We start from the raw sequence: 22,111 nt of genomic DNA, 5'->3' as shown, positions 1-22,111 counted from the left end.
CTGACCAGCTGCTCAATGCAGGCTGCCCCCAGGGAGGGGATAGAAGTCTGGGTGACCTGCCCCCTTCCACCAAGTCACTAAAAGCAATTCTTGGAGACAGCAGTCAACAGCTCACATGACTACAGTTAGGCAGCCTGGGGACAGGAGACGGAGGAAGAGAGAAGCCTCCTGATATGGATGGTGTCCTGCTTCTTGGATGAGGAGCCCTAATGTCATGGCGGCAGGAGCCTCAAGCATCAGCCGGCCAAGTCCATAAACGGCCACTGAGCACAGCCAGGAAAGGCTCTGTCCCCAGAGGGACGCAGGCCCAGCTATCCCAGCGGGGAGCTCTGTCTCTAAGTCACTCAGCCCACGGGGCCCCTCGTGCAGGTCCCAGGCCCTGATCCCAGCTCTGCAGCTCCCCTCCCCCACTGCTCCCCACAACAGAATGCGTCCCTGCCCCCATCCGAGTCCGAGTCCGTCTCAGCAGGCTATTGTGGGGCTTGAATGAGCTTAAGCAAGTGGAAAAGTTTTGTTCCTTGTCGCTGCTATCCACATGGGAGGGGCCGTTATTAAGCTCCACACTTCCTGCCTTTGGAAGAGCTGCTCCCCCACCCCCCGGCCCACAGCTTTCCTCCTTTGCCCTGGCCGTTCTCTCCACCCTTCAAATCTTCCTTCCCCCACCTGATGCTGTCTGCATCTTTCTGACTCTCTCTCTCTGCATCTCAATCTCTATATCCCTCTGCCTCTGCGCCTCACGCTGTCCTCCTTCGGATCTTTGTATGTGACCCCTCCTGTCCCCGTTTCACCTCCAACCACAGCAGCTCAGAGCCACCCCAAGATGTATGCCCGGGTCTGGCAGGATTGGGGACGGCGGGGGGGGGATGGGCCTCAACGCTTGGTTCCACAGCAGCTCCCCAGCTTAGAGCTCAGCAGGCCACCTCTCCTGTGTCCCTGCTGCCCCTCTCGGCTCCTGCTCTGCCCCTGGTTTCCCAGCCTGTTTGTTTAACTACAGTAGTGTGGAGAGGCTCCACAGCGACACAACTTTCCCACTCCCAACGCTTCAGGGGCTGGCAAGGGGCCAGCAGCTCCTGCAGCAGCCCAGGCAGGCTGCCAAGCAGCAAGACCCCGCCCTGGAGCAGCGCAGCCTCCTCTAGGCGGGGCCACAGTGAGGGTCCCAAGACTGGCCCAGCAGGGGTAGGAGCAGCTTTCGAGATCCCCCTTCCCCGGGGCCCCAGGGTGCCCACACCTGGCAGCTGCTGACAACCCCACCACCAAGACAGAGCTTTTCCTTTGTGGCTCAATAGAAATGGGAGCCCCACTTCTCAAGGAGCTTCTCTAAGAACCAGGTGGGGAGAGGAATTAACATAAACAGAAGGGTCACGAATGTATAAACACTGAAAAGCTCTCCAACAACATGCACTCAATAAGCATAGCTGAACTAGTGACTATGATAGGCATCCAGTCTGCAGTGTGCCAGGTAGATGGCGGGGGGGATGGGCGGATAGGTGGGTAGATGAGGGGATGGATGGGTGGGTGGGTGGGTGGGTGGGTGGATGGATGGACGGACGGACGAGTGAACAGGGGAATGGGTGGATGGATGGATGGATGGATGGGTAGATGGATGGGTAAGTACCTGGGTAGGTGGATGGATGGAGATAGGTAAGTGGGTGGGTGAGTGGGTGGGTGGATGGATGGATGGATGGATGAACAGGTGGATGGGTGGATGGACAGACAGATGAATAAATGGGGGAATAGGTGGGTGGGTGGGTGGATGGATGGATGGATGGATGGACAGACAGATGGGTGAATGGGGGAATAGGTGGATGGATGGATGGATGGATGGATGGACAGACAGATGGGTGAATGGGGGAATAGGTGGATGGATGGATGGATGGATGGATGGATGGATGGATGGATGTGTGTATGGATGGGTGGATGGAAGAATGGGTAGGTGCCTAGGTAGGTGGACAGATGAATAGGTGGGTGGGTGGGTGGATGGATGGACAGACAGTTGGGTGAATGAGGGAATAGGTGGTTGGATGGATGGGTAGGTGGGTGGGTGGGTGGATAGGTGGATGGGTAGGTGCCTGGGTAGGTGGGTGGGTGGGTGGGCAGGTAGATAGTGGATAGGTAAATGGTTTGCAGGTTAGCAAGCCAATCAGTATCAGACCTCCCTTTTCCTTCGACCCACCCAGAAAACCCCCTTTGCCAGATTTCTTTATTCACCAAAGACTGATTAAAGCACCAGACGCCCCCCTTGGCCTCTGAATTTCAAGCAACTTTTCTAATTCCTCTTCTCTGTCCCTTTTCCAATGGGAGAGAGTGAGGAGCCCAGGTCACAGACACAGGGGGGTGGGTGGTCAGGAACTAAGAGGCCCACAACAGCCAAGGCCTGTACTATACTCTGATTATCTTAAGGAAAGGACAGAGGGAGCCAGGTAGGGTAAGCACCACCCATGCTGCTTCCAGCAGAGTTAGCAAAGCACAGGGAGTGTTTTGGGACAGGGCCATCAGACAGCAGGAATGAAACCTTTTCTTCTCCCTGCCAGGAGGCTCACCCCAAGCTGAGACTGGGCTTACTGAGCAGAGCCCAGAGGACCGAGCTTGAGCTATGCAGGGGGCTGGAGGGCACCAGGACTGAGCAGTGGAGGCTTGGGAGTGGGGGAGTGTACCTGGAAGATGTGGCTGAGAGTCCCAAGGAGAGGAAATTCTGAGGCAGGCCAGGCTGGATGGGATTAACAAAGGCACCTCACCCTCTCTAGCTGTGGTCTGCTGGGAACCTTCCAGAAAGCTCAGGGCCTGACCCTGAGCAAGATCCAGCCAGAACCCAAAATAACTCTGGAGCAGCGATGTTCTCAGGACCACCCTGCCTCACCCATTGTGGCGATCCTGGTCTTTCTGGGTGGCAGAGGCTAGGGGCCCCCATATGGCTGGGAGATGGGAAGAGATTGGAGGAATCAAATGGAGCCCAACTCTCTCCCCAGGCTTCCTCACCACCACCCCTGCCGTGTTTTGCAGAGATTTTAAAAAGTAAGATATGGAAAATGCTTAAGAACAGAGTCTTCACCCAGTAAGTATTCAGCCATCAGTACCTAAGGATGGTACCTGGCACAGCGCAAGCACTAAATATTTGTTGAATTAGTGTATAAATGAATGTAGACCTGGAGGGCATTATGCTAAATAAAATAAATCAGACAGGGAAAAAATATATATGATTTTGCTTATACATGCAATCTAAAAAACAAAGCAAACGGGAGTGCCTGGGTGGCTCAGGTGGTTAAGTGTCTGCCTTCAGTTCAGGTCATGATCCCAGGGTCCTGGGATCCAGCCCCGCATTGGGCTCCCTGCTCAGTGGGGAGTCTGCTTCTCTTTCTCCCTCTGCCTGCCTCTCTGCCTACTTGTGCTCTCTCTGTCAAACAAATAAATAAAATCTTTAAGAATAATTAATTAATTAATTGAAAAATGGAAAACAAAGCAAATGAACAAACAAAACTCATAAACACAGAGAACAAAATAGTGGTTGCCGGGGGTGGCAGTAGGGGGCAGATGAGGTGGGTGACAGGGGTCAAGAGGTATAAGCTCCCAGCTGTAAAATAAGTAAGTCACAGGGATGTCATGTACAGCAGGATGACTACAGTCGATAATATTGGAGTGCATATTTCTAAGTTGCCGAGAGAGTAAAAGTTCTCATCACGAGAAAAAAAAATTGTAACTTTGCATGATAAAGAATGATAACTAGGCTTATTGTGGTGATCATGGCCCAGTGTATGCATATATTGAATCATTATGCTCTCTGAAATTAATATGTTCTATTTAAATTATGTCTCAATAAAATATATCCATATTATATATAGATACAGATATATAGAAATATATAAAGGAAATTTTCTGTACTATCCCCCCAAAAAGTATGAATGAATAAGTAAATCTTGCTCCCACTTAGCTACTCTACTTCAAATATTAGAAGATACAAATCAATATTGTCTCTATAGCTAGCAAGGAAGATGTATACATTAAGCTCATTCCAACCCCAGGGCCTTTGCACTTGTTGTCCCTTCTGCCAGCAGTGATTTCCCGCACATCTTTACAGGGTTCACGCCCTCACTTGACTCCAGTCTCTGCTGCTGGAAATGAGAAAGGGCCCTTATCACTGGTCTGCTCATGGAACTCCCCCTCTCCCCAAAGTTGTCTCTCCTTCCCCAGTCAAGGACTCTCACCAAGCACAAGCGCGCACATGCACATGTGTGTGCGTGCGTGCACACACACACACACATCTAGGCAAGCCTCACTAGACAGTTTCAGTGCCCTTACCCTATCCAGAGCTAGAACTTGAGCCAAAGGAGGTCTGGCCTGGCAGATGATCCCTCCTGTGCGCTGGTGACCATTTGTGTCTATTCATGACAAGGGCTCACTCAACCCACAGAGGAGGTCACGCTCTGTCCTCAATCACTCCTCCCTTCCCAATTAGCCTTCGCAAAAACCATGGTAGCATGCAAACAACAGAGTCCAATGGATCAGGATTTAAGAATCCTTGCTCTACCACTTAAGGAAAAAAAAGTATTTTATTGAGCACTTACTGTGAGCCCGCCTCTATGCTAATCTCCCTACACACCTGAGCTCTTTTAACCCCCATAACAATTAGGCAAGATAGCTGTTATCTTTATTTTACACCTGGCTGAGGCAGAAAAAACTGGCGAAGTGCTGCGGCTCTGGAATGAGGCGGAACTGGGTTCAAATCTGTCCTCCTCCACTTACTTGCTGTGTGGCCTTGGGCAAGTCACTGCAGCTCTCTGAGTCTCTGCTTCCTCCTCTGTAATGAGGAGATAAGATAGTCACTGCCTTTGATCCTGCTGAGGATCAAAGAAGGTAATGGATGAAAGCACCGCACGGTGCCAGTCAGGCAGCCTTCCATCAAGCTCAGGGCCTGCCCTTCCCTCCTTATCTCGCCAGCTCCCCTGCCAGCATTTGCAGGCTGGGACTGGTCTTCCCCAGGGTGCCAGGCACAGGGCTGGGCACAGCCAGCACACAGACTATTCTTGCTGATTGGCAGATTTTCCCAAGGCCTTGATTGCAGAGACCATGGCCTCTCCAGAGTACCCCAGTCAGGTACTCTTGCCCTGGGCAGCACCAGTGGGAGGGACTCTGGAGGGAGGCCCCCTCCTACCTCGGACCCTCTCCCTTGTTTGGAAGACCTTCGTCACCATGCATCCTATCCTGAACCCCGGATCCTACCCTAGTTCCCCGGAGTCTGAGTTCCTACCTAGACAGCTTGGCTGGCAGCTTGGCTTCTCCAAGACAGTGGACCTACAGGCTCACTGGTCACTCACCCCAGGGCTTGGAGCTCTGACCCTGCCCCAGGCCCTCAGCAGGACCCTGCCCTATGCGGACAGATACTCCCACTTCTATCAGCTGTCCAAATCACCCACGCCAGAACCCTGGGCTCTCGTCTGCCTACCACTCAACCCTCTGGCCACCACCCACCTACCCACAGCTGTCACTTTCATCCCACCCATGAGCCCACACGTGCACACCCCGAGCCCACAGCCAGCCTCCAGTAGCCATGCCCTCGCCAGGACCTGGAAGCCCAGCAGAAAAATCACTGAGGCACTTTGACATGCATCAAAGGCGCTCATAAATAAATATGTGTAAATTGCATGCAAACAAAGGTGGGAATTTACATCTTTCATTGCTCGGTCAGCATCTCCCAGTACCAGTGAGGCTGCCTGTGGCTCAGGGGCTTTGGAACAAGAGCCCTTGCATCTAGGGCTCCAAAGAACAATCCCAGATTCTCAAACTTCCGAGTCAAGCGCATCAGCCACCATTGGCTGAGTGCCTACTGCAGGCGTTCCCCCAGACCCGAGCTCCCGCACACACCCACCCAGCCTGTGAAGCGTTTTAGAGTCGCCCTGGGGGCCCAGGAAGCACCTTCCGCATTTGGACGACCATCACTAATCCTGCCTAGGAGCCCCAGTTTCTTCCGAGTGCTTTGGTGAGGCTGCCGTGTATGAACCCAGGTAGGAGCACTTAGCATAGTTCCTGCCCAGAGCGAACACTTGGTAAATCTTCACTATTATTAAAGAGAGTGTGTCTATGCAAACATATTCTGGAAAGACATAGCCAGGAGGAGTAGTTACGAGGGGTGAGGTAGAGAGATGAACGGAGGGCTTCCACTTCCTGTTTCAAGTATTTCTGAGGTAAAGGGTTTTTGCAAAGGAGACTGTATTGCCTTTATCATCAGCAAAAACTATAAAGATGTTCTAGTTTGGTGGAATAAAACACTACCAAGGCACAGATCTGTCCTGAGAACATTCACTTCTCAGCCACCTCCCCACCGTTCTGCACCTCTCCCCACTCTCCTGGGAATCCACATCCCTCTGAACCTGGGGGGTGGGCAGCTAGGTTCGACCAGGGGGAGCAGTTTGCTCTGGACACGACATTTATATTCATAACACGTCACGTGACATCCCCTGTCTGACAGGACAAGCGAACCTCGGAACCCTAGAACTTTTCTGAACACCAGCTCAGCCAGGCCTTGGTTCTCCCACCTGCCATCAAGGACTGCGCCCCGGGCAGAGGACTCCTTGCTCGGATTCAGTCCCAGCCCCACAGTTCACAGAGAGACTGTCACGTCTGGATTCACCTTTGCTGCTCTTGCCCACTCCCATTGGCAGCCACTGTGTAGGACCTTTAGATCCCATATAACTTCACTCTGGTCATGGATAGAGAACGTTGGGCAGGATCAGGCCCTTGCCCCGGGTGCCCTGGGCCTAGTATCCAGCACCCTGTAGCTTGAGTCGGCTCACAGGGACGAATAAGAAGATACACCCTCTTCTCTGAAGCCCACTTCTTCTAAAACTGAAGGCTAGCCTCTACTTCCTCCTGACAATAAAAGCCCGTATCTGCCATTTCCAAGTCCCCCTCCCCCCAATTTACAAAGAGAAGGAAATGAGATCACAGTGGAACAACCACGTGCTCATTCAGCCACATTCTTAACTGGTACCACTACAGACCAGGAACTGGGCTGGGTGCCGAAGAGACAGATGAAACAGAGCCAGCTGCCCCCAGGAGCTCCCGAGCCCATAGGAGAGACAGATGCACAGAAAGGAATGACACAGTGCAGGCCCAGAAATGCTCCCACCGAGGTGGTCTGTGCAATACGGTGTGGGAGCAAGGCCAAGGTCATGATTTCCTGTAGAATTAGAGCAAGAAGACTTCCCAGAGCATGGGACCCTTGAACTTGAACTTGAAGAATGGGGTGAGGGGGCATTCCACAGAGAGGGAACTGCGCGTGCAAAACTAGGATGCCCTCAAGACCCTGTGTTTTTGTGGGAACAGAAACTCCGTGCTGCTGGATTCAGAGGGTAGGCAGAGGCAGGACCCCTGGGGTTATTCACAGTAAAGAGCAATGGAGGCTTCCTGGGAGGCAAGCGACATGTCCAAGTTGTGTCTTGGGGGAGGACTCTGACTTGATTCAACACAAGACCTGGAGGAACAGAGACTCATACCAGACGTCCTCGGCCAGTTACCAGATTTTATGACTTACTCACTCCCCTCACACATTCTTTCAACCTCACTCTCCTGGAGCCACCAGGGTGTAGGCTTTGGCTCTCCCTTGAGGTACCCAGAGCCAACAGGCCAATGGGCCTACAAATAGAGGTAAACTGAGGCACTCTACCGAAGGGTCCTCACCTGGTCGAAAGGAGAGGAGGGCCGTGAGTCTGATGTACGCTCTTTTCTCAGCCAGAGACCAAAGTTGAGACGGAGGGTGATTTTATCTGCGATGACAAGTCCAGCCCCGGGCTCAGACAGGTATTGTTCCGGGCTCGGCAGACATCCCCAAGTCAGACAGATGTCCAGGGCTCAAACAGACATTGCCCCCAGGCCAGGAAGATGTTGCGCCAGGCCCGGGCAGATGCTGTGCCAGGTTCAGACACATGTCCTGGGCCCAGACAGAAGCTGTCCCGGGGCCAGATAATGTGCTGGGCTCAGCCAGGTGTCCCAGCCTCAAACAGATGTTGTCTCTAGCCCAGGCAGATGCTACCCTAAGCTCAGACAGATGCCTGCCACCAGACATACATAAAGATGCTAAGAGGTCCCTGGGAAAATATAATTCCTAAATCCTTCTTGGCCACTTCCACCCTCCACCTGCTACCCTCAAGAAAGCGGAGGACAGCCAGCACCGAGCCCGACCAACTCTCTCCGGAGGCCCCAACTTGTAACAGCCAAGGAACCCTCGTGTCCCTCCCTCAGACTCCAGGCAAGTCCACTACGCAGAGGGGAGGAAGGCACATAGAGCAGGGCAATTAGTGGGGCACACGCGCAGGAGTCCAGGGTATCTGTGCGAGCCTCGGCAAGCGTGCCCAGGCTCCCTGAGCTGACTACAGGCTGGGGCGGGGGGGAGAGGACTACAGTCCCCTGGAGGGGGTTGGGGGACTAAAGGAAGGAGCGGGTGGATGCGAGGACCAGGCCCACTAAGTCTTACCTCTAACCCACACTCTGAGCCTGGCTGGAGGGAAAAGGTCCTGTGACCTCATCCCCATACTCCTATCTCTGCCCAACACCCTAAGAAGATCATTACTTGCTCATTTGAGGGTAATGACTTCCTTCTCCAGAGCTGGGCAGCATGAGGCTAGGGAGAGGGGACCAGGAGGCTGGCCCAGGGTGGACAGAAAATGAGGGACAGGCCCATTCACCAGCAAAGCTGGAAGAATGACCCTCCGTCTCCAAGAGCCTTTACAGGGGCACCCTGGAGACCTTTCTCCTCATGACCACACAGCTCCTGTCAGGAGCTATCGTGGTGCACACTTCAGCTGTGCAGAAGTTGGTGTTCAGGAACCATGGAGTGCTGGATGTTCCTGGTCTATGGGTTGGGCAGGCAACCACTAGAGGTGGGAGGGGAAGAGGTGTTTCAGTGAGAGCCTAAACACCCCATCTGTCCTGGAAGGGGGGTCTGGGGGCAGGGGGGCTGGGGACTCCCTTCAGACTCAGTCACTCCGAGCAAAGCTGGGGACCAAGTGGTTCATGAACATGTAAATTAACCTTGAGCCAACCCCCAGCAGGTGAAGTTGGGACCTTCCTCCTGCTCTCCAGAGCTACCTGGAAGCTGAGAAGGGTCAGGGGTGATCTTTAAAAACCACTCTCAAACAGAAACTCCTGACACAATTACAAATGCTAATGCACACACATTAACACCAACCAAGCACAGGGACCTTAACACAAGCACACCAATACTTTAGGGAAATCCATTAAATACAAACACACGAATTCACAAAAGCCCACCAACATTGAGCCACCACACACACAAACACACTAAGCCCCCCACCCATGACTGTAAACGCTGTACCACACACAAACACAAGGGAACCCCCTTCCTCCTCTGCACCCCACCCAAGCTGCCCACTCCCCACCTTCAGTCAGGGCACAGAGTCAACATGGGGTCCAGGAGGTCACCTCACTCTTCTGATGAAGGTGACAAGGACTTCAATGACCATTCACTGATCTCACTCCACCCGGCGGTGGTGAATTTTGCAGCCACCCCGATGAAAAAGTGTGTTTAAAAAAAAATTTATAAAGAAAGGAAGAAACTCAAACCCAGCCCCAGCCTTTCAGAGTGATTAATCCCCGCTAATGATTTACCGATTTGCAGAGAGCGTGTTCTGCATAACCGGATTGTGGGCATTAACACCAGCTCAGACGCTGCCATTCTGCTAAAAATGAAAGTAAATTTTAAGAGCAATTGACCACCCCTAATTTGAATATTCTACTGATGCACTGGGAGGACCCCACCCCCACCCACATGGCTTAGGGGCTTGGGGGAGGTGGGGGCGGCGGGACACGGAAGCAGCAAGGAAAGGTTCGTCCCTAAGAGATATTTCACCTTCCATCCCTCTCTCCCTTAACCCAGATGGAGAAATAGGGAATCTTAGATTAAACTGAGGAGGCTGCTTCTTCCTCCTCTGCCACAGGCAGCAGAGCCCCTTCTACCCCTCCCCTCCTCTTCACCATCTTGCCATCACAGGCAGGACGGAAGGACAGAAGGGGCAGGTAGGACACCTGGAGGGGTTGAGTACAGAGGGGAAGAGGTGAGGGCTTGACAGCTCGGCAACAGTGATCCTACCCCATGTGGGAGAGCTTTCTGGATGATGGCAGGCATTGTGAATCTGGCACAGAGGAAGCGGATGGACACAGTGACCTCAGTACAGCCCTGGGGCGGGGGGGGCACCTGTGACCCTAGGACCCTGCCAGACTCTTTCAGTCAAAAACACGATCCAGCCCAGGAAGAGCAGGGTGTGGGCGTAGGCACTGCCGACGCCGCTGAGCGAGAACGGGTTGGAGAAGCAGGCAGGTTCCACTCCTGCTCACACAGGCTCTTACTCACCCCAAGCAGCCGGGGAAAAAACCCAGGCCCCACGTCCCAAATTCCCATCGGGGTGATGATCTCATCTCACCTTCACAAGCAACCCACCAGGGACCACCCTGCCCAGTTTACAGATGAGGACACTGAGGCTTAGACCGGTCCAACGTCATCCAGCAGGCCTGAGTTTGAGCCGAGATGGAACCCAGGACCCTTGACACTCTGAAAATGCAGGATCCAAGGCATAAAGAGAAGACTGGCAGAAGGGAAAAGAAGCAGCTGTAAGTGCCAGCCACGTCCTCTTCTCCCCACTCCCAGCTGGGTCTGTCCCCTACTCCCAAAAGCTCAAAGGCCATGCACGCAGGAGGGTATCCTAAGACACCTACTCCCCCAGGAGCCCTCCCCGTGGGCCCAGATCTGCCTCTCCTTAGCTTTTCTTGGCACTCATGACTTACAGTAAGGAATCCAGGGGGAGGGTCCTGGAGCTTGTCTTCCCCCCAAGCAGTGAAAGGCCTTGGATCTCCAGATGCAACCGCTCTCAGCGTTTCCCGAACTCCAAGTGCCCACTGATCGGACTGACAAGACGCAGCACAGGGACTCAGAGGCCAAGGGGGGAGGCAGCCAGACCCAGCTGCCCCCTCTGCCTCCCTCCCAGACCTTGCTCAGTGTGCCGTTGCGTTGGTTTGCCCATCTGGGGCATGTGTCTAGAATATTACAGAGCACAGGCGCTGGTAGGGAGTGTGCTTGTCTTCTAGAGGCCGCATCTGAATCTCTCAAGCAGGAACGTGAATGTAGATCACAGAGTTAGTGTCTGTGACTCAGGCCTTTGCAGAGAGAACACGTGGGGCTGGAGTTCACCCCTGCAGAGCCTCCCCTGCCGCCTGCCCCTCCCGGCAGTGCGACCCCCCACAGGGAGGGCCCCATCTGCTGGAGGCTCGGTGACCTGTGTCAAATGAGCAGGCGCTCGGTCACACTCCAGAGCCCGGAGGAGGCCGCCGGGCTCTGGGAAAGCCCAGGCAGCTCCAGGGCTGGGGGTGGGCTGAGCAGGGGCCCCGCTGGGGAGGGAGGGCCACAAGCTTCTGAGACTGGCGGCAGCCTGGCTGGGAGCTGCCCTCCGCAGACAAGGAAAGTGAAGAAGGAAAAAAAAAAAGGAAAAAAAGAAAGAAATATATATATATATATATATATGAAAAGAAAGGGCTTCCCTGCTTCCGTGGGACCAGCACTGCTGCCATAAGGCAAGGGCCAAACTCTGAGCTGGGCACGGGCCCCCCTCTGCCTTCTGACCCCTTGTGCGGGATATATTAGTTCCATGGTGGGGGGCAGGGAGATACATCTGTGTGTCTCCATGACGCGCAGGGTTGGCCTCTTTGTATCTGAGCACTGGGGGAGACAGTGTGAGTGTGTCTGTGTGTTCACATTTGCGGGTACAAGGGTGTACCTGTGTGTGGGAACTGGCCTGCCAGGTGAGAGCTTCCATGCTTGTAACCCCTGGGCCAGCAGGTCTCCGATATTTCTGTGTCACTGAAGCAATGCCTACTCGAGCCTCCTGCAGCCCGTGTGCACGTTCTGGGCACGTTTCCTTTGGGATGCATGTCTGTATTTATCGTTGTGTGTTGGTTTGTGTTGACTCTGAATTCCATCCTAATGGGATGACTCCATGTGTCCCTACTGTGAATCTGGGTGTTTGTCCCTAGGCTAAATTGCATGTCTATATCTGTGTGTTTTGTGTGTGAATGCATGGCCATCTGCATGCCTAAACCGTTCAGCATCTACATGGGTCAGGTGGTAGTCCGACTGCCATGCCCCAATTTCTCCCCGTCGGCTCTCTGGGGAAGGGGGGGTTCCCCTAGAGAGGGGCTGTTGAACTGTGGGCATCTCTGCCAATAGGTATGTCAGAGCCCCTGGGGTCCTACCCAAACCTCCAGAAGCAGAAGCAAGTTGGATATCAAGACCTCTGGGGGGAGCCCAACTCTCAAATACAAGAAACTGTTAACTCCAGACTAAATCCATGCATTATAGAGGGTCTAAAACTTCCAAAACGGAGAAAGGAATGTTATCCTTCCCTAATCCACACAGCCAGCCCCGAGGGTGCTAACACTGGAGCTTGGGCATCGTCCTGAGAAGCAGGGATTGCTCTCTTATTTTAAGATGACAAAACTGAAGCTAAAACCAGTGAAGCAGACCGGCCAATGTCACAGATGTGCTGGGGGATGGGGGTAGGGGGAACTGGGAAGGAGTCTTGCTGCCTGACAAACTGGTCACCTAGGAGCCAGGCTTTGCTGCAGACACCCCTCAATTCAGTACACACCTGAGAACCCGGCTTCAGAAGCCCCAGCTGACCCTGGTCTGTCCCCACAGAACTACCAGGGATGGGGCTGTGGTTTCTCTCTGCTGCGGCCGCCAAAGCCAGTGCCTCCACTGGCGCCCGCCCCCATCCCATAGCAGTGGGAGCAGGCGTGATGAAGAGTGGGACCTGCAGCCTCAGAGAAGCCCAGTTTCTTAAATTTTTTTTGTTTGTTTATTTATTTGACAGAGATCACAAGTAGGCAAGTAAGCAGAGAGGCAGGCGGGGGGCGGGGGGGGGGGGAGGAAGCAGGCTCCCTGCTGAGCAGAGAGCCCAATGCGGGGCTCATGACCCAAGCCAAAGGCAGAGGCTTAACCCACTGAGCCACCCAGGTGCCCCAACAAGCCCAGTTTCTTCATCTCTACTCCAGGAATAATAATCTCAGGGCCCTTCTACAGGGCTGAGAGGTGCAGATAAAATGTGAATAAATGCAGAAGCACTCGCTAAACCATCGTGCCCATGGGTCACTGTTCTTCAAGTCTCAGTGGCAGTTCAAAGGCTGAACATCATACACCTGACTGCTGTCCAGACACTTCCCTTCCTCTAACAGGAACTGAGAGATTCACAGAATCAGACAGCTACAAGAGCCTGAGAGGTCAGGCGGGCCAAACCTCCACAACCGCACTCTACAGATAAAGAAACGGAGATTTGCAGGGCGCCTGAGTGGCTCAGTGGGTTAAACCCTTTGCCTTTGGCTCAGGTCATGATTCCAAGGTCCTGGGATCGAGCCCCGCATCAGGCTCTCTGCTCAGCAGGGAGCCTGCTTCCTCCTCTCTCTGCCTGCCTCTCTGCCTACCTGTGATCTCTCTCTCTCTCTCTCCTCTCTCTCTCTCTCTGTCAAATAAATAAATAAAATCTAAAAAAAAAAAAAAAAAAAAAAGAGAGAGAGAGAGAGAGAGAAAGAAAGAAACTGAGATTTGCTTAGAAAGGGGGAAGTAACATGCCCATTCACTGGCCTTGCACAATAGAAAAAACCAGAGTAAAAGCCTTTTCTGAGAGCTTTTCACCCCCATTTTCTCAGACTACCCACTGACTCCCCTCAGGAGGCAGGTGGGCTGCCTACAGTACAGTTAGTCCCCATTTACAGGGAGGAAAACCCAGAGCCTCAGACACTGGACCAGAGCTATTCTTGCCCAGAAAGATAGAAGCAGGTCCAGGTTGGAAGCCCAAGCTTCGGGGTCATGCTGGTTGGGTTAGGGCTGGCGTGAGAGGCGCTTTCAATACAGAACTCCCACCTTGGCCCTACCTCCTGGGCTTGAGGAGGGGTCAGGAAGGCAAGTGCTTTATGGTCTTATGAAAGAAAGGTGACTCAAGGTGACCATGTCTTGGGCCAGAGTCCAGGAAAGCCAAGCATCCCCAGCTGGGTTCAGACACCGAGGGTCTAGAGGAGCAGTCTGTACCCAGTACGACCCCTGTCACCATGGACTCTGCCCCAGACACCCTGAGGACCATTCCCACTGCAACTGTTGTCTAAGCCCCCATTACCTTTATTCATTCACTGAGGCTCTATTTACAGTCCTAACTTGCCCAGTAGGGTCTAGCTGGGCCCCCAGCTCAGTTCTATGATCTGGGACCCCAGGGCTCTGGAATCTAGGGCTCCACTGGAGGTAAGACCAGAGGGGGAAAAAGAGTGGGCTGTCAGGTGGAAGCCTCAGAGCAGGAAAGTGGAGGCTACAACTCATTACACTTGGCCTCCAGCCCCGTGTGGGGCTTAGAGGCACGGAGTGGCTGCGTTGAGGTCCAAATCCACTGAGGCTCTTTCAAGGAGCCCTCTCACTGCTGGGGAGATGAGAAGATCCCGGAATTGCACACTCCGCCTTCCTAGCAAGGCTTCCTCCATCTCGGTTCCCTTTTCAGCAGGCCCCAACCAAGTCCGTTAAACTCCAGCTCAGAGCTCCAGCGAGGCTGGACAGCTCCTGGCCTGCATGCAGGATTTCTGAAGTGCCAGCCGCCCTTTCTCAAGTCCACGCCACTCCTCACCTGGAGCAAGTTTCGCGTGCGGGCATGACCCGGTCATGACCTCGGCCAGTGAGTCGGTCACGCAGAGGGAAGGAGCGAGAAGGCGGCAGCCGCGTGGGACAGATACCCAGGGGCGAGTATGTCCACCACCCCCATCGGCGGCGTTTTCCCCAAGCCTAGGTCTCCACCTCGAGGTCCTCTCACTCGGAAAGCCCGGAACGCGGCCTGGTTACGGGAGCTCGCGTCTCCCCGCAGCACCGCAGCATTGCTGCGGTGCGTACCCCCAGCCGCCCACGCAGTTCTCACCTGGTCCGCGTAGCCCGGAGGAAGGGGAACCTGCACCAGGCGGAAAGCCAGAGCCGGTCGGACTCGGCCCGCGCCGGACGCGCTCTCGGGGCCGCCGTACGTTGGCGGAGTTGCGACGCTAGGTCTAGAAGGAGAAGAGGGAAAACGGGACGGGTCCGGGAGGCGGGCAGAGGAGAGCTCCGTGCAGGCTGGAAGCGCGGGAGGCGAGGAGGCCGAGGGGAGCAACGGCGCCGGAACCGAGCCGGGACCCGCGCCGCCTCCCGCTCGCCGCCGCCGAGACCCGCGGGAATCCCGGCCCGCCGGCAGCGGCACTGCAGAGGGAGGAGAGCGGGGCTCCGCTGCTTCTCGGAGCCCTAGCGCCTCCCGGAGCCCGCAATCCCTGCCGCTGCCTCTTGGCCGCCCGGGCAGGAGACGGGCGGGAATTCAGTTCGCGTGGAGTGTGGGACCTGCCGGGCTCCGAGTCTCCTGCTCCGGGGGTAAGCGGGGCCCACGCAGCCAGGACGAGAGGGGGTGCGGTCCCAGTGCCACCCCCGCGCCACTCCCCACGTGGCGGCCGCGCCCCCGGGGCGTGAGTATGTACGCGGACGGTAGGGGGGCCGTGAATGAAGCCCCAGCGGCCAATCAGCACGGCGGGCGCGCGGGACCCCGGGAGCGAGGCCCAATGGCGAGCTCTGGGCGGCCGGGCCGGGCGGCGGGCGGACGCGGGGGGCGGGGGCCGTGGCCGGGGGGCGGGAGGCGGCTCCGCGGGCAGCCAATGGGCGGCGGGTGGGGTGGGGCTCCGGAGCGCCGAGCGGGTCGGGGCTTTAAGCCGGCGGAGCGCGGCGGCGGGGCCCGCAGACGGAGAGGAGCGGCGGCGGCGGCGCGGCGCAGGGCGCGGGGCGGCATGGCCACCACCGCGCAGTACCTGCCGCGGGGCCCCGGTGGCGGAGCCGGGGGCACGGGACCGCTTATGCACCCGGACGCCGCGGCGGCAGCGGCGGCGGCGGCGGCCGCCGAGCGGCTGCACGCGGGAGCCGCGTACCGCGAAGTGCAGAAGCTGATGCACCACGAGTGGCTGGGCGCGGGCGCGGGCCACCCCGTGGGCCTAGCGCACCCCCAGTGGCTACCCACGGGAGGAGGCGGCGGCGGCGACTGGGCCGGGGGCCCGCACCTGGAACACGGCAAGGCGGGCGGTGGCGGCACCGGCCGAGCCGACGACGGCGGCGGCGGAGGAGGAGGTTTCCACGCGCGCCTGGTGCACCAGGGGGCGGCCCACGCGGGCGCTGCATGGGCGCAGGGCGGCACGGCGCACCACTTGGGCCCGGCCATGTCGCCGTCCCCAGGGGCCGGCGGGGGCCACCAGCCCCAGCCGCTCGGGCTGTACGCGCAGGCGGCCTACCCGGGGGGCGGCGGCGGCGGCCTGGCCGGGATGCTGGCAGCAGGCGGCGGCGGTGCGGGACCCGGCCTGCACCACGCGCTGCACGAGGACGGCCACGAGGCGCAGCTGGAGCCGTCGCCTCCGCCGCACCTGGGCGCCCACGGACACGCACACGGACATGCACACGCGGGCGGCCTGCACGCGGCGGCGGCGCACCTGCACCCGGGCGCGGGCGGCGGTGGCTCGTCGGTGGGCGAGCACTCGGACGAGGACGCGCCCAGCTCGGACGACCTGGAGCAGTTCGCCAAGCAGTTCAAGCAGCGGCGCATCAAGCTGGGCTTCACACAGGCCGACGTGGGGCTGGCGCTGGGAACACTGTACGGTAACGTGTTCTCGCAGACCACCATCTGCCGCTTCGAGGCCCTGCAGCTGAGTTTCAAGAACATGTGCAAGCTCAAGCCGCTGCTCAACAAGTGGCTGGAGGAGACCGACTCGTCCAGCGGCAGCCCCACCAACCTGGACAAGATCGCGGCGCAGGGCCGCAAGCGAAAGAAGCGCACGTCCATCGAGGTGGGGGTGAAAGGCGCGCTCGAGAGCCACTTTCTCAAGTGTCCCAAGCCCTCGGCGCACGAGATCACCGGCCTGGCCGACAGCCTGCAGCTGGAGAAGGAGGTGGTGCGCGTCTGGTTCTGCAACCGGCGGCAGAAGGAGAAGCGCATGACCCCGGCGGCCGGCGCCGGCCACCCGCCCATGGACGACGTTTACGCCCCCGGCGAGCTGGGGCCGGGCGGGGGCGGTGCATCGCCGCCCTCGGCGCCCCCGCCGCCCCCGCCGGCCGCGCTGCACCACCACCACCACCACACACTGCCCGGCTCGGTGCAGTGACCCCGCGGGCCGGGCCCCCGCCGGCGCGCAGCGAGGCGCCGCGCGGCCTGAACTCTTTTTGTTCGGTTGCTTTGGATTTTACAAAAAGCCCAGAAACTTTCGAACAAAACCAAACACCCGGACGACCCTCTCTGGCGAGCGGCGAAGACAGCCGATAGGCTGAGTCGCCCGAGCCCCGGGAGAGAGGAGCGAAGATCCGGAACGCGCCAACTCACCCCGGGCATCCTGCCCGCCGCCTGCTCCCTGCCCCCATCCCCTCGACGACCCCCGCCCCTGCCCCACCCCGGGCTGTTCGGGGCCGGATCCCGGCAGCGGCCTCCCCACAGCGACAGGTAACGCGGTACGGGGTTAGGGATCCCCGGGAGAAAGGACGAAGAGAGGAGGGTTCCCTATCCCTCTCCCCGGCGCGGACTCCCAAGCCTGCGGGTCGAGGGTGGGGGACTGTCACTTAATTCGCTCCACGCCTCTTCTCTCCCACAAGGATGCGCCCCATCCCCTTACCCTTCCTCCGGGCTTGGTTTTTTACGGTTTTTATTTATTCATGGAGCCTCCCGGCTCCTGGGGTCCTTCTAACTCCGCCCGCGCCCTTAATTTAAATCGCTGTATACTGTATTTATCGGGGCCCCGGAGGGGAGGCCGCGAGAGCCGCGTCTGTGTATAAAAGCAGGAAATAGCCAAAGCTTTAATCTAGCCTAATTTATTTTTTTCCCTTATCTTCCCCTGCCCTACCCCCCAAAAAGCAAAACAAAAACAACAAAAAAAAAAAAAACTAACAAAAAAAAAAAATTCGAGTGTTCATTTTTCGTTTCGTTTTATCCGAGCTGCGATTCGGTTCCCGGCCACGCGGGAGGGGTCTGCGCTCCCACACATAGCCCACGGGAAGAGGCTCCTGCCCGGCTGCAGACTGACCGCTGCACAGCAGGGCCCCCGCTCCCCGCGGGGCCCTGCCCTCCTGGCCACCGACAAACGAAACTTGAAAAAGTTGGAGATATTTTTTGACCAGCTGTAGAAATAAGCCGTTCCCCTTAGAACCTTCTGCCTGATTCCTTGCAGCTTCCTCTTGCTCCCTTTCCGGCCCCACCTGGGATGCGGGATGCTGGGGCGGCCAGGAGAAAAATTCCCCAAGTTTGGGGTGAGGTGGGAACCATGTAAATATGTGAGATATGTACACACATTTTGTGCTTGGTTTTTATTTTTTGGTTTTTCCGGGCTGCCCTCCATCCCCATCCGAAAGGATTTTGTACACTGAATAATCCGAAAAAAAAAAATATTTTAATATGATTTCCAGATTTCTGACCCATCTCTATTTATTTTCTGGATGTGTTTGGAGCTTCCCCCTTCTCCATTTCTTGTTCTATTTGTTACCGTTTGGATTTAAATTTTGTTATTTTATTTTTCTTATTTTTCAGAACAATGTTTTGGTGCATTCTTTGTATCTTTATTGCAAAAAATAATAATAATAATAATGTAGACTGGGAAGTTCCCTTTATATTTATGTTATAGTAAATATTTTATTACTCACATAAACATGTACCCCAGGGCTGTGTCCTGTCCTTTTTACTGCCAGGGTTGGGTCGGTGTGCGGGTGAAGTGTTGGGATACCCTGGCTAACCTCCCCTGAAGTTCTGGCCACACTATCTGGGACAAAGGTGACCATGCAGACCTTCTTTCAGGCCCCTATGAGGACTGCCTGCTACTTGGGCAACGAGTGAGCGTAGGGGAGATGAAGCTGCCTCGTGTCCCCTCCTGTAAACAGACTATCCTGAGACCAAACCAGGGCCTCCGACACTGTAGACACCACACTGAATCTGGGACAAACAGCCATTCCTCAGGTACAACTCAAGACTGCTTCTCAGCCAAGGAAGAAGACTGCCTCACCTGGACCAGCAGCCTGGCACCTCTGAGTGCCCCGCCGCCCCCAAGACATCAGGCCCTGGCTTCAGTTTCACTTTGTGCTCCACGTGTGGAGTCCAGGCCAGCTCTATCCTTCCAAGTCAGGGGGCTGTTGGAAGCGGGGTCTGGCCACGCCAGTCCGCCCCAGCTGGCTCTCCACCCACAAACACACGATGCCCAAACCTAACCTGGATCCACGGGGAGTCCTAACAGCTTCCACATCGGCCCTGCAGGATGTAAGTGGGCCTGGGAAGGGAGTCCTGCCTGCTTGCTTAGGCAAAAGCCGGTCCCCTTCCTCTGCGAACAAACGGTCTGGCCCAACTTCCCTCTGTGGAGGAATGAGAACACAGACAACTGTGCCCCCACAAAGCCCTCCCATCTCTCCAGGGAGGGATACCCAAGGAACCCCCCAGCCCCAACACTCAGGGAGTGATGCGTATGCCAAAAGGAAGATTCGGCGGTTGTGCAGCCCTGACCTGGGGGTCAGGGGGAGACATAGTCTCAGACATCTCCCCCCTCAAGCTTTCAGCAGCAACGTCTCCCCCCTCCCCAGAATCCTGATGTGTGGAGGTGGATCGGGGTTCCAGGGCCAAAACCCAAGATTTACCTGTGTCCCCATCAAGATCCTCTTTTTCCTTTAAAACAACTTTTAAAGAGACGAATGAATTAGCTCTTCTTGCCTCCTCACTAGACGCAGTTCCTTTCCCTTCTCAGAAGAAACCTCATGAGGTTTCTTTCACTTTTCATGGACACAAAGCCTGAAGCAGCACGACTGCTTGATGGGGGTGGGGGGAGAAAGTTGTGTCCTTAATGAGTGTGTGTGTGTGTGTGTGTGTGTGTGTCCCCCTGCTTCCAGGGAAGCAGCCCAAGCCCAGGGCTGGAAGAGGCCTTGGCTCCAGCCGACGCATCCAGGCACCCAGACAGGTGTTCCCCCGGCCGCCAGCTTGGTGGTCCCCAACCAAACCGAAGCTCTGGGATGATGGCACCAGGCTGAGAGTTCCCAGTGACTTTCTGGGCTCTGACCCTCAGTCTCAGGAGGAACTGTCTCTGCAAGTACAACGGCCGCCAAGATTTTCCAAGGCTCTACTCACCGCTGCTTTCTTTTTCCTCCCTCCTTCTGTCCAGGCTAGTGGGCGCTGAGCCCTGTGATTGGCACCCGTGTCCCAGCCATCACCCACCCTGGCGGGCCAGTGAGAATCCTCAGGCTTACAGATGGGGCCGAGGATGTCACGGCCAGGTGATGGCATGGCCTCCATTTCCTGCTCCACTAAGTACAGAACTTCAAATCAGTCCTGCACTCCCCCACACTGTCTCCTTATTTCTCCATTCCTGGATTTGTCCCAACCTCGGGGCCCTGAAATGGAAGCAAGCGAATCTCAGGGCTCCCTGCTGCCTGCTCCGCCCTGAGCCTCAGCAGGTTTGGAGGTCGGGAAGGCGACAGGGAATACAGGGGCCTTTCACTGGCCTCTGTCTGCAGCTGACACCAATTGACTGATTGATTTCCTAATTGTCTGCTTAATCCCGTACAAGAGGGTGGATTTATTATTTAAGCAAGTCAACTCAAAAAACAGCAAAACAATGTGGCCTCCCAAGAACCAGCGGCAGCTGAGGAGAACAAAAAAATGGGAAGAAAAAAAAAGTGGAAACGAGGATGGAAGAAAAGCTTCCATGCTGTGAAGATTTTTACTTAATGAGACAGCAGCCTAGGACAGCTACCCAAGGACCAAGCCCTTGGTCAGAGAACTCCCCAGGGCTCCTTTCCCCAGTCTCCAGCCTGGGGTGACTATAGGACCCGCAGCACATTTGACTGTGGAAGGAGAAACCAGAGGGAGACAGATTTGGCCCTGGCGTCATCTTCCCTCCCTGGCTCGAGTATGGGTACGGTTTAGGAAAGGTCTCGCCATCCCGCATGGATGCGGAGCCACCGCTCCCAAGAGCCTCCGACTCACCCTCCTTCAAGGGAGGCAGACAGCCCTGGCCTCAGCATACAAGGAAACCCAAGCGTTCCCGAGCACAGAGCGTCCTCTGAGCCCATGTCTCTTCCCTTCTCTCTTGAAGAAAAGTATTGTCTATGATCATGTGGCCACAGATTGTGTTCATTAAGAGAGCATCTCTCTCCCCATAGGAACCTCAGTGTGTTGGTGTGTGAACCACTGTGCCTGCAAATCCAAGCCACTCCCAGAGATCCAGAAAGGAAGACCACACTACGCCACGAATGCTTGGAGCTGGGAGAACACTGCTAGTGTGTGGGGGGGGGTGGCTAAAACGGGAAGAAGGAAGGTGGCCACTGTGGTCACCTGTGCTCCCCAAGGCAAACGCAGAAGGTGCCTGGCCCTAAACCCCAAGGACGTCTGTATTCTCCCCCCCACCACCTCCTGCCCCAGGAGGTTGTGCTGGCTTCTATGTGGCATAGCTCAGGTCCTGTGCAATCACCCCTTGACTCCAGGACCCGACTGGGCACCCACAGGACTCGCTGACTCCCAACCACCGGTACCTACTCCCCAGAGCTGTTTGGAATCCAGTCTCCTCTGATGAGGCTCTGGGCCTGCATGGGAGGGTCAAGATCCCAGTGATGACCCAGGTTCAGGCTTTTCCCAGCAGGGCTTGGGCTCCAGAAAGCTCCAAATACAAGACCCATCTGAGCAAGGGTAGGAGTGAGGGCAGTAGGCTGGTTATCTGGCCCAGCTGCTCCCCTAAGCTTAGCGAACAGGAGTCACCCAGGGCCTCCAACTTAGTTACTGAAGCCAGAGGAGCCGACAGTCTTGTCCCTGGAGCTACTGTTTGGCCCGCCCTTCCGGGGCTCCATGTGGGAGGACTGCCCTCTATTGGTCTCTGAGCTGGGACATGGCCACAGTCACCAGGGCCAAGCTTACAGCTAAGGATCCTCCCGAAGTTCTGCTTCAAGTTGGCTACTCTATGGGGGGTCGGGTGCCAGGTAGAGCAGAGGCAACTGTCACCTCCAAGAAAGCAAGCCTGAGTCACACACACACACACACACACAGGCTTGCCCACACCCTTCCTTCGCCCA

At 56.2% G+C, this 22,111-nt stretch overlaps 1 protein-coding gene and 1 long non-coding RNA gene across 2 annotated transcripts in view; one reads left to right on the top strand and one right to left on the bottom strand.

Annotated features, from left to right (window-relative positions):
• LOC131810144 (uncharacterized) overlaps positions 1 to 15,592 on the bottom strand; it is a 65,199-nt gene extending 49,607 nt beyond the window's left edge. The window contains exon 1 of the long non-coding RNA XR_009345441.1: positions 14,949 to 15,592. This is a non-coding gene — a long non-coding RNA (uncharacterized LOC131810144). The remainder of the gene's footprint in view (positions 1 to 14,948) is intronic.
• Positions 15,593 to 15,806: 214 nt separating this feature from the next.
• POU3F1 (POU class 3 homeobox 1) lies at positions 15,807 to 18,723 on the top strand. Its single transcript, XM_059137821.1, has one exon. The coding sequence runs from the start codon at positions 15,832 to 15,834 to the stop codon at positions 17,188 to 17,190; it is 1,359 nt and encodes a 452-aa protein (XP_058993804.1). The 5' UTR covers positions 15,807 to 15,831; the 3' UTR covers positions 17,191 to 18,723.
• The last annotated feature ends 3,388 nt before the right edge of the window (positions 18,724 to 22,111 follow it).

This window comes from Mustela lutreola, chromosome 10 (assembly GCF_030435805.1).
Source record: "Mustela lutreola isolate mMusLut2 chromosome 10, mMusLut2.pri, whole genome shotgun sequence".
Lineage (NCBI taxonomy): Eukaryota > Metazoa > Chordata > Mammalia > Carnivora > Mustelidae > Mustela > Mustela lutreola.
Note: the sequence above shows the minus strand (reverse complement) of the source record. Positions and strands in the feature narration are given on the sequence as shown.